General features: G+C 42.5%; 1 protein-coding gene across 3 annotated transcripts in view; it reads right to left on the minus strand.

Annotated features, from left to right (window-relative positions):
* Positions 1-872: 872 nt before the first annotated feature.
* Positions 873-19,080, minus strand: part of ndst3 (N-deacetylase/N-sulfotransferase (heparan glucosaminyl) 3) — a 61,961-nt gene continuing 43,753 nt past the window's right edge. For 2 of the 3 annotated variants that reach the window (XM_054778726.1, XM_054778725.1), the window contains exons 7-15: positions 15,377-15,559; positions 12,810-12,906; positions 11,787-11,910; positions 8,967-9,141; positions 8,634-8,804; positions 8,454-8,563; positions 4,324-4,426; positions 1,892-2,002; positions 873-1,666 (exon numbers count right to left, since the gene is read on the minus strand). In XM_054778726.1, coding sequence (XP_054634701.1) covers positions 1,637-1,666; positions 1,892-2,002; positions 4,324-4,426; positions 8,454-8,563; positions 8,634-8,804; positions 8,967-9,141; positions 11,787-11,910; positions 12,810-12,906; positions 15,377-15,559 — 1,104 coding nt within the window. In that variant the 3' untranslated portion in view covers positions 873-1,636. Of the gene's footprint in view, positions 1,672-1,891; positions 2,003-4,323; positions 4,427-8,453; positions 8,564-8,633; positions 8,805-8,966; positions 9,142-11,786; positions 11,911-12,809; positions 12,907-15,376; positions 15,560-19,080 lie in introns of all 3 variants that reach the window. The other variant, XM_054778729.1, reaches the window with a different exon arrangement.

Genomic DNA, 19,080 nt, shown 5'->3' on the forward strand with positions numbered 1-19,080 from the left:
TGCTCCAGGTCCTGCAGTAACCTGGAGAGAGAGAGAGAGCGCAAGACAGCGAAAGAGAGGGCGAGACAGCAGCAACACCCTGGTGGCAGGGGCCGTCCCAATGTACTATCCACTGAAACAAAACAGCCAATATTGTGTAAATAGCTGGCATTACAAGTGAGTACACCTCAGGGTGAATATGACCATATTGTGTCCAAAGTGTCTATATTTAGTGTGAGCACCATCGTTATCTAACACTGTCTTAATCCTCTTGGGCATTAATTCAGATCATGACTACAATGCTTGATTATGGACAACACACAAAGAAGTGGGGTCGTGCCTTGCGTAACAATACCACACTCCATGTTGGAATTCATGTTTACTTCAATGAACCACAGCTCCCAAGTGCCGATAGCACTCATGCAGCCCCAGATCATGACGCTACCAGCACCATGCTTGATTGTAGACAATACAAAAAGGGGGGTCATGCTTTGCATCAGAAGAATGTCACAGTACATGTTGGAATTGTTTCCCTCAATAAACCACAGCTCCCAAATGCCGATAGCATTCATGCAGCCCCAGGTCATGACGCTACCAGCACCATGCTTGACTGTAGACACAATTATCTTCTTATTTGTTTTGCCAGCTATTTAGACCATAATGGCTGTTTGTTGAGTTATTTTTAGCAGATAGTACATCTATACTGCTATACAAGCTGCACACTGACTGCTCAAAAGCATATCTACGTTTAATTTATATAGCTCTGTCCCTTGTCAAGATATACTCTGCTGAATGAGGCGTGTAGTCACACTTGGTTGTACGGTACCATATCGGAACTTTTAAACCAACAACAGCTCTGCTATCATAGAAAAGCACACAGCACAGTTACGATCAGGCAGATTCCTTTATTTTATTTTGGTTTCTCTTTCTGACATGTCATGGTTTTTTGTCATAAAATGGAAGGTAAACAACTGAAGGTATCATAAAGGAAAAGAGAAACGGGGACAATAATAAAGCAGACGCTTCCTATGCGTCACATGGGCTGGTTTTGATCGGTTGTCTTTACTCCGTCTGCTGTCTCCAGCACTGATAGCATTGACGTGTATGCATTTTTCTTCTCCTTTATGGCTCGTCACAGGCCTATATCACGCAGGCTTCTCGGCTCAGCGACGGCTTCCAACATGTTATTTTCTTTCCGGAAGCCTCGGGGGCCATCTCTGAGCAGAACAAGGCTGCCAGATCTGCCGGCAGCCACTTTTGATTTTGAACAAACAAGCTGATACAAAATCAAACACCACCCTGAGTCTATGCACTTACAATGTAAGAAAGTAAAGGGAATCTCTTTTTGTTGTGTGTTCGTCCTGGAGGAAGTGCAAAGTCCTCATGAGGGGAGTCCCACAGCTAACCAGCGCTGTTGTGGCGTGATGGTTTACAGTAAAAGGTGGAAATCAGACAAAAGCTCCCTGTAAGAGCTCACCATGATGAACTCCTCTTGGACTTCAGAGCTGCTTCTCTCTCTTCCATCATTTCTTTGCCCTTCAGAGGTGTGAATGAAACAAGGCGTCGCGTCCTCGCCATTCCCACTCAGGGGTTCGCTGGAGAGTGCGTCTCAAGGTCGGGTACTCCAGGTTGCCTTGTGCTGTTTGACCTTTGGCCATTAACCCCGGCTCATGGATGCAAAGGTTATCTAACCTTAAGAAAGAGGCGAAGACGGAGGGGGTGTGTGAAGAAAGAGGGGCGGGTAGAAAAGGGCAGAAGAACAGGATTTAATTAACTAAATGACTCGGTTTTTGGACATATTTGGAAAGTGAGACCACTGGGGAGAAAAGTTGAACAAAGTTGGAGAACAACCCCCCCCAATACCCACGTATATAATGAATTGATATGCTGGGGATAGTTGAATGCCGCTGACCTTCTGCAGCTCCTCTCTCAGCCAAGAGGGAAGAGGCTGTCCGAGGCGATGCAACAGCTTTGACAACTCCACGTTGTGTTCCCTGTAGTACCTGGACAGATATGCACGAGCCTGCACAGGGAAGACAGTAGAAGAGGACAAATGTCAAAAAGAGGGGAAACCTAATAGAGGTGCAATTGACAGACAAGGGGTCAGAAGCGCTCCGATTTTTTTTATATCTACACGACTAATTGTTGCTCGGCAGAATTAGGCCTTTATGGTTCCCGTGCTGCACAAAGCAGATAAAGAACAGGGAGGGTCACACAGGAAATTACTCCAAAAACAGCAGTACAGTATCCCTCGCCACTTAGCGCTTAGAATTTCACGACTTCACTCTATCACGGTTTTTCAAAAATATATTTAATACATCATGCTTGAATATGGCCTATTACTAGAAAAAAATAAAGCATAACAAAATTTTGCATATTTTTTTACCTGAATTAAGCATTTTCAAGCATAAAAGTTACTAAATGAACTAAAATACAAAATAGAAGGCATTCAGAAGACGCGTTCAAAGACATGATATGGAGTATCCTACACTGGTCGCTAGGTGTCAGTAATGTTACTGTAATGTTTGCTGAGACACGCAGGCTTTTATGGCAGGTTTGGATGATCTCACAACTGGCACAATAATCCCTAAAACGGGCTACTGTTGCTGCCGTAACCCACACCAAGCTGAAACTCAATTCTGAACCCCCGACTTCCTGTGTGCCCTCAACTTAGCTCCCCTTGCACTGCAACGCATTAACAGCAACACACACAAGCACGAGTCTTATTTATGTCTTAAATGTCTTATTTTGTGTTATTATGTCCACAATGTGGGATAATATAAGAGTAAAGATGACTAAAGGGGTTATTTCAAGTCTACAGGGTGCTAATTATGTTAAAAATCGCATTTAGAAGGTCTTAAACAGGTTTCCTATGCTCTAACAAGGAAAACACTGTAATCCATTCATAAAGAAGGAATCGTACTTTACAGAAATTCACTTATCACGGCCGGGTCTGGAACCAATTAACTGAGGGCTTACTGTGGAAGGATTATGAATCATGATAATGAAGGATTAATTTTTACACACTTCCAGATGTGTAAATGTAAGTATGTGGAGAACATGCAAACTCCACACAAAAAGGTTTGAGCTGAGATTCCAATGCAGAAATACTTGTGAAGCAAAAGCACAGCTACTGTATATAAATCAACCACAATAGGACCATGAAATCTGCCAAGTAGCCAACTTCATTTTTTTACAATGATTATATATGTTTTAAGGTTGTAAAACAATATTGCCTAAATAGCTGGCATTACAAGTGTGTGTATTGGCTGCAGTCAAGCAGAGTGGTGACCTAGTGTCTTGGTATGGGACTCTATGACTGCGACCAGCACTGGAAAGCTGTGGTCGAACATGAATTCCAAAATGTACGGTGACATTGTAAAGCAGACCACAGTGCCCTCCTTTGGGAAACTTGGCCACATGGGAGTTTTCCAACATGAAATGGTGCCCGAACGCACCTCCAAGATGACAAGTGCCTTGTTGAGGGAGGCGAAGGTGACGGAGTGGCCAAGTATGTCTCCAGACCTGAACATGACTGAGCACCTGTGCGGCATCCTCAAGAGGAAGTGTGGTAAAGTGTCATCATGGAGGAGTGGAAGAGGATTCCAGGAACAACCTGTGCAGCTCTGGTGAATTCCATGCTCAAGAGGATTAAGGTAGTGCTAGATAACAATGGGGTTCTCACTAAAAATGTAAACTTTGAGCAATTTCACTGTGAGCTGTGCTCACTTGTGTTGCCAGGTATTCAGACAATAATGGTTGTGTGTTTTTGTGTTTTCAGTAGATAGTAAATGTATGAATACTCTAAAGTATATCCAAGTGTCATTCCTATAGTATTGTCCCTTGGGAAGACAGAATGAAATGTGTGGGGTTTATCTATTTCTATCGTTTTCAGTTTCCTCCCTGGTGGAGGCAGTATCTGGCAAACAGTTTAATTAAAGGTGAGTGAGATCCACCTATTAGCCACGTGTGAGTGCACGTGAGAAGATGGATTGATTCTGTGCGTGCTTGTCTTCATTTGAGAGCAAATGTGTGATTCTGAGCTCCTCTGTGGAATCAGTGGCCAGGACAAAGATTTATGGATTCGATTTTCTCCTTCTACCATCCTCGTTCCATCCTAATCTCCCCATCCTCCCTCTCAAGGGTGTTGTGTCATTACCGAGGTCTCATAATGACGATGTAATTTTGGGGTCTGTTTGCTGCACACTTTCCATCCGATTGCAGAATTTCCTGGGGGAAATGTGGCCTGTGTGGAATTGTCATTGCCCGTCACATTGCAGCTTCCCCCAAAAGACATTTGATCCAATGTATACTTTTAAATATTTACACAGTAAATGTGTTTACCTCTGGTTCCATGGGAGGATACTTTCGCCCTTTGCTCTTCCCCAAGCACTTTGTCTTTCCTCCCTCAAGGAGCTGACACCAGAAGCCCTTCTGAGGGTCAAACCTGAACAGACAAAACAGAGCCAGGAGGATTTCAAATAGGAGATTAATTAAATGCCGTTATTTACTTTAACTGGCCACTTCACTGGGGATACCAGGGCAATATAATGAGAGCCAATGCAATAACTGCATTGGACTACAACAACTATAATATACAGTGGTGTGAAAAAATGTTTGCCCCCTTCCTGATTTCTTATTTTTTGCATGTTTGTCACACTTAAGTGTTTCCGATCATTAAAAAAAATGTCAATATTAGTCAATGACAATACATCTGAATACAAAATGCAGATTTTAAAATGAAACATTTTATTATGAAGGGAGAAAAAGATCCAAACCTACATGGCCCTGTGTCAGTCTGGAAAATCAGTCTATCAGTCTGGAAAAGGCTATAAAGCCTTTTCGTAAGCCAACCACAGTGAGAGCCATTATCCACAAATGGCGAAAAACATGGAACAGTGGTGAACCTTCCCAACAGCGGCCGGCCAACCAAAATGACCCAAAGAGCACAGCGATGACGCATCCAGTTATTAGGTTTAGGGAGCAATCACTATTTCACACAGGGCCATGTAGGTTTAGATTTAGTTTTCTCTCTTAATAATATGAAGTTTCATTTAAAAACTGAATTTTGTCTTCAGTGGTGTTGTCATTGACTAATATTAACATTTTCTCAGGAAGGGGGCAAACACTTTTTCACACCACTGTATATAATGCACATTTCAATATGTTTCTTATTGTGCAACGGTATAGGACATCACTGTATCATACTAAGAACTGTTTGTAATATTTTGTAGATATATCTTGACTGAATAATTATTCGAACATGTATTAGAAACACAACAACACAATACAACGTACATACAATACAGAAGCTTCACTCTATCATGGTTTTTGAAACGCATAAATATTAATAGATCATGCTGTTTTGTGGTTGAATACGGCCTATTATAGTAAAAAAAATATTCAGATTGAAGCACATTTTAAATACTTTTTGCCTGAATCAAGCATTTTCAAGCATACAAATGGCTCTTATGTCTGTTATGTCCCTGCAGTGATCCCGTAGCCTGCTCATTATGGTGTAAACAAAGAATAATAGGAGTACAATAGTGACTATAGGGGTGCTATTTCATGTCTAGAGGGCTTTAATCATACAAAGTCATAAACAGGTTTTCTATGCTCAAACCACAAAAATATTCAATATATTAATACTGAATCATACTTCGCAGAAATTCACTTATCGCGGTTGGGTCTGGAGCCGATTAAACGAGGAACAACTGTAAGTGGTTTCAGAGGGGACAAACAGAAAACCACAACAGCAGCAAAAAGATCTGTTAGAACCTGGCTGGAGGACAAAACGGTTTCATGGTTGAATACGGCCTATTATGAGTTTAAAAAAGCATATTTAATATGCATATTTAAGCCAATGTTACATATTTTTTGCATTTTAGCATTTGTGTTTTAGTTAATTTTTTTTTTGCATTTTCAAGCATAAAAATGAACTAAAATACAAATATCAGGCATTCAGAAGACACATTCAAAAACGTTCTGATAATGCGTAGTCACTAGGTGTCAGTAATGTTACTGTAATGTTCGGTGAGAAACACAAGCACCAGACCTGATCGCCAGAACAACAGGCTTTTATTGCAGCTTTGAATTAACTCACAACAGGAACAATAATCCCTAACATGGGCTACTGTTGTGGCCGTAACCCACGCCAAGTTAAAATTAAACTCTGAACCCCCAACTTCACTTCCTGTCTGCTCCCCCCCACTCAGCACATTTACAGCAACACACATGAGTGCAAGTCTTATGTCTTAAATGGCTTATTTAATCTTATTATGTCTAATATATTGGGTAATACGAGTGTAAAGGTGACTACAGAGATATTAATGTCTAGATGACTCTAAGAATCTTAAAAACACATTGAGAAGCTTGTAAACAGGTTTTTGATTTATAAAGAAAGAATCCTGCAGAAATTCACTTACCACGATGGGGTCTGGAACCAATTAACCGTGATGAACGAGGGATTACTGTATATATATTGTAAAGTTGAAACTGGGCTCTTTGAGTTACTCAAGTACGAGGCATTTATAAGAGGTCATACGTTTATGTACTAGAAAGGTGTGCTTGTATAGTTATATTACATAACTATGCCATTATATTACATATTCCTAAGCAATTGTATTTGTGCAAATGGGTCAAATGGATTTAAAAACACCACCATTGTGTTCATTTGGTAAATTATACACAATTTTGATACAGTTACAGTAACACTGCACGTTTTGGAGCGGCCTTTTATTGTGGCCAACCTGTGCAATAATCATGCTGTCTAATCAGCATCTTCATATGGCACACATGAAAGGTGGACGAATTATGAATGCTCACTAACACAGATTTAGAGAGATGTGTGAACAATATTTGAGAGAAACAGGCCTTTTGTGTCCATAGAAAAAGTTTGACATTTTTGACTTCAGCGCTTGAAAAAATGAGAGCAAAAACAAAAGTGTTATATTTTCTTGAGTGTGTGTCCACTGCTACACATGGTGGCAACGTCCTGAGTAAAAAAAACGGCATTTATTTGAGAAGGGGAGCAGTGGCACAAGATAAAATGCCCCCCCCCCCAAAAAAAAAAACAAAGTCAATTGTAATTAACCTCAAAAAGCACACAGTATATACAGTACGACTGTCCTGGTGGGACTGGCAAAAATGCACGTTAATAGGAAATATACAGTTGAAGGTGTACAGTTTGGAGCTGATCCCATTGAAGATGATATATTTATTTATGTATGCTGCTGCACTTTGCTTTTGCGTTGTGTTGTGTTGTGTTGTGGTAAAAATATTCATATTAGTGTTGTCGACAGATATTCGGTCAATGTGGATGCGAATGAAATACGGTTATCTGTATGCATCATTTGGTGTCCTCGTCGAGTGTGTTTTTTTTATTTTTCCTGTGACAAGACGGGAGGAAGAAAAGATTAAATAAAAAGGCTTTGTTGTATGAGGAGCTGTCAGGCCCCTGCCATGTCAAAAGAACAAGACAAAATTTTTTTTTTGTGACTGACTCCGCTTTCCCCCTCACATATACACACTTTGTTGACACTCCTGTCAAGACGCATCTCTTTGCACATTATTTTGTATGCGTGTCAGTCTGCCATCTATGACAGAAGCGCTCTCTGTCCTCATGTACAAACGTTGAGACGCTGCTGTCTGGAGAGGAGAGGGCTGGTAGGCAAGATACATTCTAATGAGACGTGCTTGACTAATAAAGTGTTTACCACTCATTGCAAACTTCAATTGGAACGAGTGCCAACAATCTATTAGAATCGGAGAGAGAAAAAAAATGGCTACATGTTTCAAATTAGTGCAAAAGTGAATTTTCTCATCTCAGTGGCAAATTTGCATTGCTCACAGGCAATGTGAGCCGGACTGACCTCATTTTTATTCACACAGCTTGAGACAAACATGCGGGTTGTGCAAGCTAGGCGAGTTGCTATGGAGACATACTTGTGAAGAAACACTTGCAAGAAACGTGTGTTAATTACTCATTTAAAAAGTAATTACTCTCATAGTTAATGCCACATCAGCAGTTGCATGTGGAATTCTGAAAAAAAGTCTAAACAAAAGCCTTAACCTTAACGGGTGTGAAGCCAGGTCTTACTGGCTCAAGGCCATGTGCGAACTGTGGGTCCTGTGATGTTTAATGCTCTGCTCATCACCAGTAGATGTCACAATTTACACAAATTTGGAATTTGATCGCTTGTAGAATTGGAAAACAAGAGTAAATGAAAACCTCATTTAACTAAAAATAAGGTAATGGTACTTCAAGAGTACAGTTGCGCTACCAAGTGGCGAATGTGTTTTCCCCAAAGCTTTGACAAATAGCCCCATGGATACACTCCATAATTTTGTAGAAAGTCTTTCCAGAAGAGTGGAAAGAGAGGACTAACCCCCAGTTTTATTCCATTGTCAATTCCAGGGGGTGTGGTGGCCTAATGCTTTATTACATAGTGTTCTTTGTTATGTGAGGGACTTACGTGAGGGCCTGCGAGTAGTTAAAATGAGGAGTGACTCCCAGAAACTTCTGAACTTCATCCATGACAGCAGCAGGGTCTGCTCTCAGCTGATGGCCATCTATGATCATCATCTATATGCACAAATAGGTTAGTATGTTGTAATTGTACAGTAGGTTGTCATGCTATAATGAGACACCACACCTGATTAGCAGGGTAGTACGTGAGCCACCTGTCAAGGTGTGTGGCATACAGGCCAGGGTTCAAACAGCGGTTCTGCAGGGAACGCAGCTCGGCTGGAGCGCCTGCTCTTGCGCTGATGACATCATAGAAGGTAAAGCGAAGGGCTGCGTGGTCCTCGTGAGCTCTTTGATGCTGGAGCGTGAGAAAAAACACAACCAAGCATTCTTACTTGATACAACACTGGCAACCATATTGCCATATTGTTATATGAACAATATTTGATAGAATCCTTGTACTGGCTCTAGATTGTGCCACTCTACCTAATGTTGTGGCCACGTGTGTGTTTGTATGCACCTGGTACCAGCTGTAGGCTCTATCAGAGGGGTTGATGAGCAAGGTGATAATCTTGGCCTTGGGCAGCAGGGTTGCGGCGCGCCGCGGGGACTCCTCTGAGGGGAAGTAGTTGGCACTTTTCTCAAACAGGAAGTCCGTGCTCACGTTGGAGGGTACAGGGAAGAACTCCATGTACCTACAGTGAGGGATACACATATTTGGAATACTTTGACACATCATGGTAGTATTTAGACAAACTATGTTCTGTTTTGTGTCCAACACTGTATCGGCTCCGTTCTGTGTAATTAATTACATACATTGGGTTCATAATTGTGTATCCATTTATTCACGAGTATACTGCACAACACAGAAGCAACAGAACCAATATTGTAATAGTGGTAACGAGCAACCTGTTCGGCCAGTATTAATAGCGCTGATGAGTTCATTGTAAACAATAGCATAGCAAGTATAACACGCATGAGTTTCACACCAACAGCTGAGTAGTGCAACCAACATTTTAAAGCACCCGTAGAGCAAGATACAGCTGCAGGATGCTGTCATATGACGTCTTCAGTCTCCCTCATGTGCTAACATATGATGTCCTATAATGATATGTTCAAACACAGTTCTTTGTGTAAACGTTGTCCACACGCTGATAACCTGATTCAATTTGTTCCTATTTATCCTGGGCGATAAGCCGAAAATTTACCGTTACCGAAATTTACCACGTTACCCGACGTCATTTTGCCCATGTCGCTAAATTCTGTGTTTTAAAAAAAAAGAAAATAAACGTCATTTTTGTCTGTTTTGATTGTGTGTGCTGGTATGCTATGTTCGTGGTACAGCGTGTGTAGTCACGTGACTCCACCCATCCAGCCTGAACAAGAAGGGAAACAGACAACGAGGCTGATGGTTCAAATGAAGAAGAGGCTGTACAGTGCCAGCATTTCACTCGCATATGCGGGCAGAAATAGACTGTGCGAGTAGAAAAAAATAAAAAGGGAGCACACGTGCGACTACATTTTTCTACCCTTTCATTCGCATTTTGCTCCTGAAATAATTCCATACAAAGTGAATCAAAGTAGAGTAACATTTTGGCGCATCTGTATATAAATCCGCAAGTCTCCTACAACTTCCTCTTGGTTCAGATCGGCAACTTGAGTTGACGCGCGATGACATCTCAGCCGTACAAGCTGCACTCGCTGACGTAGCTAACTAGCTATGTTAACAGTTGGATACTGGAGTGCTGCGGGAATGATGACTGCTCTCTGTGACGTACTATACTGCTTTCCCACTCATGCTCTAAAAACACTTTCTTTTCTTTTGGATGCACTGTAACGCCGCTCCGAATGATACTAAAAACTAATAACACAAGTACTTGACTTTAAATAAACAAAAAACATGTACGTCATGGCCAATTCTGCAAAATTGACAATTCACAAATAAAGAATAAGAAAATAAAAACATTTTAGAAGCGTCTCTATAGGAAACCATGATTAGTTTGCTGTTAGTAGCAGTTTTTAAGGATTCCACGCTTTATTTGATGACGAATAGATGGCCACATGGCTACAAGAACATGTGAAATTCTCTTTTCATTGTGCAAATGACCATGTTGATGATGGTTATCTATCCACTTTCTAAAGCCAACAGGGCACACACATATCGGCAAATAACATGACAATGGAATGCGTGAAATTGAATAGAATTGTTAGAAAAATGAGAAAGTCACTATATTTATAAATGGTATTATTATTCTTATTGGAAAATATTACCTGAGATGGTTGTGGTAGGTTGAGTTGATACCAACGCCATTCTTCTTGTGCAGTGTGATAAGTGGCCATTAGGAATGTAATTGCATGAGACATGATGTCAGTCATGTTATGTGGCTGTATGTGTAGCTTAGTACATGTGTGTACATGTGCCAGGGTATGTACGATACATTCATATTTGTGGACCGCAGTCCCAGGGAGATTTATGTTGGGTTGATGTTGAGCAAAAGAACACAAAATGCAAAGTGAGTATGAAAACTGACATAACCACCCAAAGCGCATTATGTAAATGGAGCGTTGTTGGCGCTTTTTGGAGGTTTTTTCAGAAGGCTTTATAGGCTGAATTGGTGCGTCCCATTACGTGCATTATATTTAATTGAAAGTAATGGGTGCCAGTTGGTCAATAAATCAACAAAAAGCAGTTAATTTGCATTTCCTGCAATTATTTTCAGATGGAAAACATATATAGTGGTCGGGGATTTATCGTGCATTTATCGTTATCAAGGTAAAACTGCCCAGTTTATCGTGATATTGATTTGAGGTCATATCGCCCAGCCCGAGTTCCTATATTAACTAACATTTTGGCATGACTAGTCAGACATTTCTCCAGAAGCCATCTTTTCAGGTTGTATTGATTTGTTTCCTTGCATGTAAGCTTTATTTACTTTTACTTTTCATTATTCTCAAAGAACAACCAGAACAACCACCACCCGCCCCTGCCCCACCGCTGCCCCACCCTCACCCAACCACAAACACGCAGAACTCCCTCTGCCAAACGAGCACCGGCCCGTTGATCCCGGCCAACACCATGCGGAACACCACCCAATCACCAACCCATTCACATGCCTAGCCCCCAATCACCCCCTAAAAGTCATCCTGCCAAAGTCATGAATCCTCCACCATGATAGAAAAAAATGAAAGTGAAATGATCATTTTGAATACACGCAAATGCTTAATGTGTCACTCAAGTGTGCAAAGACAATGAAGCCTTTGTAAGCTTTTGTTTGTAATGTTCTCTTCTCCTTTGATTTTGGCTGAAAACATCAGAAAGTAGCTGAGTGTTTGTCCTCACCAGTCGATCCCTTTGTGGTAGTTATTGGTATTGAAGAACTGCACCTCCTCATAAGTCTTGGGACTGGGGAAGTTGCTGGAGATGGATGGATGCATGAGGAGGAAGAGATAAAGTGCTGTGGTCCCTGGAAGAAGGGGCATAATTCATAAGGGGCTCATTAATTCAGCTCGGCTGAGAGTAGTGTGTGCATGTGTGGCCACGCTTCATATGTGTGACATCCTACTCAGCCATACCCGATGATTTGTCTTCCCTCAACCAGTCATCCTGATGGCATCACACAGTACAGTATGTGTCTCTCATGATCACAGGCGTGCCCATCAAATTATTCAAAAATGTCTGACACTATCCAGTTGCGCCCTTCATTTTACCCACAGCACGTACTCCCAATTTGTTCAGTCTCTCATTGAGCCTCAACCTTGCTGACATACAAGGGATCCCATTCAATAAAAGTGTATGAACTGTAGCTGCTGGAAGGCGACTGTTGCTATAGTGACCCACCATGTCATAATATCAACACCTGGTTTATTAGCGCCATTACCTTCACACGTCTCCTGCTAAACACTAATTATACAAATACACTACACTGCCTCTGAGATTATTTTTTGATAATTTGCCACTGTTACAACCACAATAACAGACATGTTGTTAAATGAATTCATATTATTCTTGTCAGGCAGGATTTTTACAATTACGAGCCCATATCCTTTTGTCTTATTTAAAGTAAAAGAAGCTAGAAAAGGCTGTTTGCATTATTTCAAAGTAAAGCAGCATGTGGGTAGAAGAAAGATGCTCACTGATGCGTCTATTGTCCAAAGACTTAGATGGTGTAGGAAAATGCTTGCTTTATATTATTGTGCTGTGGTACTGTCCATAGCAAAAAGGACACAATTGTACTTGGTGATGACAATGCAATCATGATTGTATATGACTAGTATGTCACTTATAGGCGCACAGGCTAAGGCCAGGACAACAAAGCTATTGGTGGCTTTTGCAAAGAATTGCATATGTTTATTAAGGGTGTACCTGTTTTCTGTGGTCCAACCACCAAGAACTTGGGCAACCTGTCACAGGTCTTCTCTTTAGACCAGATATCTTTATGTCGCTTGTCATCACAGGGGTTCTAAAGGAGAACAGACACAGGATGAATGCTTCATGCAGTGCTACGTTTAATGCAAACATATGACATATAATAATCAGTGGTGTGCAGTCAGGGTCTTCTCTGCTGGCCCAACTATTACCTGAAGCACTGATCTACATTTCAAACATAAATTGTAGTATTTATTCGATTAAATTATATTAATTTATCCCCAACAGTCTAATGTCTTCATTTCGTAGCATGCTTCTTAGATGCAGTGCTTCCAGTAGCAGTGTATGTACTATTTTTTTCTCAGATTTCAGCTTCTATGTGTTGCCATATCAATGTAATCTGCTCAGGGACTTCAGAATCAGGAGTGATGGCCCCTATCACATACAGACTATTAGCAATGGGGCTGTTTTTTTCGAGCCGATCACATTTCTGATTCGACTCTCAGGGCCAGCTTGCCAGCCCACAGTTCTGATTGGTCGATCAGAGCAAAGAGCAAAATGTATTTTACTTAAAAGTTTTTTTTATATTTTTGTCATGTTTAAGATAAATGTTAATTGTGAACTGCTTCAGATGATGCTGTAGTGTAGATGTTTGGAGTTGCCTGAACCTTTAATCATCGAGCTGTTCTATTTATGCTCATGACATTTGGCTGAGTGCCAACTTTACAAGACACCTGCAAACTGCTAGAGTTGACTAGAATTAGACAATAGACAGACAGACTGCAGAATTAAACAATGCTTGACAGTTTGTACACGTAGAAAACACCCACCCACACCCTTGATTGACACAAGCTGGAGCCAGTTAGATGCAGACAATAGTCGTATACTGATCAACTCAGGAAAGGGTAACACCCCTGCGTAGGTGGGACTCAAGAATAGCTTTACAAGGTAGGCATTTCCTAGTTCGGCAGCTTCCTGCTTGATGAGCGCTGTATTTTGCGACATCTTCCAGACAATTAAAACTAACAAAAAAATAGAAAATATAAAAAAGTGTTTGACTGATCTCTGCTCGGGATAAGCAAACTCGTATATTTCAGTACCCGCATCACTGGTGGAAATTAGTCACTGACTCAAAGTTACTAGCAGTAATGTAAGTCATGCGTATTGGTGACTATGAATCCGATAGCATCTAATACCTATGTGTCAGATAAGCTGGGTTACATTATTATCTGTAAGAGTGTTGTTGGCATCGCGACAATCTTAGGCGGTCGTAGTGATCGCACTTAATTGGAGGGAGTTTCCCTCCAACACCTGTATGGCGTATTGCTAATGACTCTCTGCAATGCTCTACATGGGCAACCCTGGTGTATGCACTGCCTGCCACTTGTAACTTTCACTTGTTGAAAATTATAATATTTTACTTCTCGACATTTGTCATTTAAATTTTTTCCACTTCCTGTATGAAAGAATGTTTAAAAAAAAAATCAAGACGCAAATAGGAGTTAAAATAATGACACAATAAAACTTGGGCACTATTAAGGGAGTAAATCAAATGTGAAAAATGATAAATTTGGACAAAATTATGAATATTAAATATGAATGAATTTGAATTTGTAAAACATTAAATAAACAAAATAAAACATTGAGGATGTTTGACTTCAAAGCTGCGTCAAGTCTTTGTGGGTTATGTCGTTTAATTTCCTTGCAGTCGACATCATGTAATCTTCAAATATTTGTCCAGTTCTTTGATGTCCCTGACATTAAGTGCTTTGGCTTCCTCTGGTCATCCATTTCACTTTTTTTGCAGTTGGCTGTACAAGTGTCTTCAATTTTTCCCTGCTTCCTTAAGTCGCGTGGCTTCTTGGTGATGTCAGCATTGCGTTTTGTCAGCTGCTCGCTCATTGATGTAGATTATCGGACTAGCCAGGACACGGTCATGTTGTGCACTGCCCTTGTGCAAACCTATGCACTGAGGTAAGATTTATGTGCGCTATTTTGTTTGTATTTCAAATACTTGTTGCAATCTTTGGAAAAAAATAGGCCTGTTATGCATGTCAAAACGTCTGCAGGATGACAATGAAGGTCACCTGATTGTGAACTATCAAACAAAACAAACAAATAAAACATTTTGGTCGACATTCATATTTCTGTCCCAAAAGACATTTCTATGTGGGGTAATGGCTAGTTTTCAGGAGGGTATGGCTTGCAATTTCTCACACAGCTTAATGCGCTATACAAAACACAGAGTAACTTTAGGGTGTTTAGGGTTAGGGTCGCTACGAAATTTGGTACACACCTTTAGGGGACTGGCAAGCACATGCCTGTAACATTTTAGCAAGATTGGTGGAAAAACATCAAGCAAATTGTCCCTGCAGGAGCATGGGCAAGACCTAGCAACTAATTAAGTCACTGACCATTCGTCTCATGATTGTAAAACTTTGAGGATATCTACATGTATGTTAGCATGTAATCTAAAGCATTTTGATCACAACATAAAGGGGGTGCCACAAATGTCATGTTTAGGGGGAGCCCTGGTGCAAAAATCTTCACAGTTGAAGACATACCTGCCAAAGTGGGTCCCTCTGTTCTGGGAACAACTGGAAGTACTTGTGGGCGAGCTGAGGAGGAGGAAGTGTGTGTAGCCTCAGGTTTGTCCATGAGCGAAGAAAAGAGGCCAAGTGCACGAATGTGTAGAGACCGAGGCGATCATTGCCATAGTTGGACAGGTGGGTCATGAATATACTAATCTGTTGAGGGAGAAAATCATAAAAGGGAGAGAGATGATGCTTTAACAGTTGTGCAAAACTGAACAAGAGTCTAAATTGAATTTCCAAACTTCTCTTGTTTGTTTGGGATTAAGGTAAGCACAGGAAATCCAATTGTTGTCCCTGTGACTGTATAGTGGAAAGCAAACAGATTATTTGAAAGTCGAAGCAGCTGTCCACTGGGAATCAATATGTGTGTGTGTATCTCTTTTGCAAGTGCTCATTTGGTTACATAACACTGTGGCGTGAATGCAGCTTGAAGAGGAAAACACACAGGAATTGGAATATTCACTCTTTGTGGCAGATCAAGTTGAGGAGGAGACGCAAGTACCCCTCATGGCCACTGGGTGATGATGAGCAAGACGTCGCTTCACATGGGACCAGCCTGTTCATATGGATGATCAAAGAGACAAGACACACACGCACTTTTCGCACACAGACACACACACGCACACTTTTCTTTTGTGATTGGAGGACCTGGGGAGTGTCTGGAAGAAATGGTAACATTAGCCATTAAGATATGAATTATTTGTTGGGCTTGTGCATGAGGGATTGTGTGTCAGAATATTTGGGGCTGTGGGTGTGAACACTTGCACACACACACACACACACACACGCACACGCACATGCACACACATATAGAGGACCGGAGGGGCTTTGCTTTAAAGCATGAAGGTTGCTGAGGATACGTAGCGACAGCGTTGTGGTTTGATGGATCAGCATCCGGCCAACCTGGAAAGCTGCTGAGAATACAGATTGCCTTCCCAATACTGATGTGACTGGTGTGAGTGTGTGTGTGTGCGTGTGTGTGTGTCAGAGGGACTTCAACACACAGATGGGGTATGGTCAATTAACATGTGCCTGGCCTCACAGCAGCACCGTCCCTCCTGCTTCATCACAATCTAGTTGGGGCTGCAGAGAGAGCAAAGGCATGGAACAACACAGGCCACCAAATCTGCTTCCTCTGAATCACACCATGGAACACACCCCAACCCCCCTTCATGATTGTGGAGCTTCAGTGCTACTCTTAAAAGATGTGCAAAATAGAACGCGACAGTCTCCCACTGGAGACATCCATTCACATTTGGGAAGGAGAGGGAATATTGCCGATGGCGTGAAGCAGCCGCTGACGGAAGGGAAGAGGGGACAGAGAGAGAGGGGAGGACCATAACATGATTATTATGAAAGAAATATGCAGTGATGTAAATAGCATGCTTTTAAAGACTCTCACCTTGCTCACTCGCTCTTTTTGTTGATGAAAAATTTATTTTATGATCCTTTCTAAACACTCAAAACCTTGAGATGCTTTGGCGTGGAGGGGAGTTGTGTGTGCAATGTGTGTGTGTGTGTGTGTGTGTGTGTGTGCGCAGGTCAAAGACAGAGTGTGAAAGAGGAGGAATGGATACTAAAATGGAAACAATTATAGTTTGAGCATTGAGCTGCCAGATTAAACAAAAGGCAAAAATGAGGCTTGATGGTATTTAGAATAGGAGTGCCGCTGTAGACAAATGACAAACAAGGGGGCAAGGCAGGAGGGGCGTAAAGAGAAGAGAACCTTGGCGGCTCTGAATTTAAAAAGCCACTTGACACAGTGAACGACCCAGGCCCTCACTGTGGAACGACCCACTGTGGCTTAGAATTAAATTAACTGAACCAGGTAAACCTTTTTTTCTTTCCACTGTTGTGACTCATTTCCTGAATACTTGATTCGTTTCAGTCCCTTTGTGCCTTTAATAAAGAATACAGTGCTAATAATCAGGATTGAGCTGCAATCATTATGGCACCAAGGAAGAAATCCTAAGAGAAATAAGCTCGAATGCAGCCTCCCTCTTTTAATCTGTGTCCCGTGTCTTTTCCTCCCGTCGCTCCCACGCACGTGGCTTCATTTCCGCCCTCCTCTCTCATCTTTGAACGTCTTTGCTCGCGCACCCTCGTCCGCCCCAAAACGTCACTTTATGTTTTCCTCCTCTCGTCTCACGCTGACCTAGATGCTCTGATGAAGCGTGTCACTGCACCATGGAGTGATGTTCTTCAAAATCTATCAGCACGCAAACACACACATGTACAAACACACAAAATCTTGTAAGATTAGGCCAGTCATGTATTTCAGTTATGACATGTTGTAAACTCCTCTAACATGATTGCATTCTGGGAGTAATGACTTGTTTTACTGGGTCTTGGTTAAGGATAGATTAGTCTTTCCACTACGACTGTGGAAGGTCCATAAAGCCTTGCTTGCTTGTATGAATTTGTTGTGGAAGAACCTGGGAACTTTGAGTTCAACCCCATCAAACACCTTTGGGATGAACCAGTCTAAGTTTCCGTATTTTCCGTACTATACATCGCTCCGGAGGATAAGTAAAAAAATAAAAAAAAATAAAAAAATAATTAAAAAATCTATCATGAAGAGGAATAAAAACATAAATTGCAGACCTTTAATCTGGAAAGGCAAATTATTCAACTACACAACAGCACACAGAACAACAGGCTTAATAGGTGTATGTTCATGTAACACGCAGAGAGGCAATTCCAACCAGTAACAGGGCACCGGGAGGCGGGAGGACAGCCAACCCCCAAGCCCGGCGAGAGAACACACCCCACAAGGGCAGACGGGCACCAGGCGCCACACACCAGCAGGCCCAGAGATGCCCCCACAACCGGAAAGGAGGCCGCCCACAGTGGGAAGCGCCAGCCCCTCACGCCACCCCCCACTCCCAGGAAGCAGAGCCCGGCCCGCCCCGAGCCACCCCACGACCAACCCCTGACACAGGACCGCCCCGCCCAGGGCTGAAGGAGGAACCGCCACCCAACCCACCCGACGGAGGCCCAGGCGGCAGAGATGTAACACTCACAGCACCAGCCTAAACCCCTATGTATATCCATTTAAAAAAAAAGTAAAAAAGGATAGAAAAAATAGATTTAAAAAATTAATAAATAAATAAAAGCACGCGCACACACACACACACACAAGCACAAGCACAAGCACGCCCACGCACTCACCGTGGTCGACTGCCCGACACCTGGAAGCCTTGTCGCAAGACAAACGCCCCAGGGGCAACGCACCACACCCCCGGCAGCACCCGGCCCAAGGCGCACGCTCCCCACCCCCCCGCCCATCACCCAGGCCCACGTCACCCCACCAGACAGCCCGGCTCCCAGCAGCCACCATGACACAGCAACCCCAAGCCACCACGGCGGCATGCAGGCCACCAGTAGCACGGACACCGCCCCCCCAGGGACTGCCCCCCCAAACACGTAGAAGTACCCACAGCCCAGGTCAGTCCAAGGGAAGCACGGCAAGCCGCCCCCCCGGCGCAAGCCCAGGCATCAACCAGCCCCAACGGGCTACCCCAGGGAAGGGCAGGCGAACCAGACAAAAGCACCCCACAAGCCAGGCCACCCTGGACGACAAGTCCACAGCCACATCTCCGATAGGCGGACACGTGCCGCAGAATAGGCAGGAGGTACCCCAATCCATCCCGCTCCACCCGTGTATGAGATAA

Source organism: Dunckerocampus dactyliophorus, chromosome 6 (assembly GCF_027744805.1).
Source record: "Dunckerocampus dactyliophorus isolate RoL2022-P2 chromosome 6, RoL_Ddac_1.1, whole genome shotgun sequence".
NCBI lineage: Eukaryota > Metazoa > Chordata > Actinopteri > Syngnathiformes > Syngnathidae > Dunckerocampus > Dunckerocampus dactyliophorus.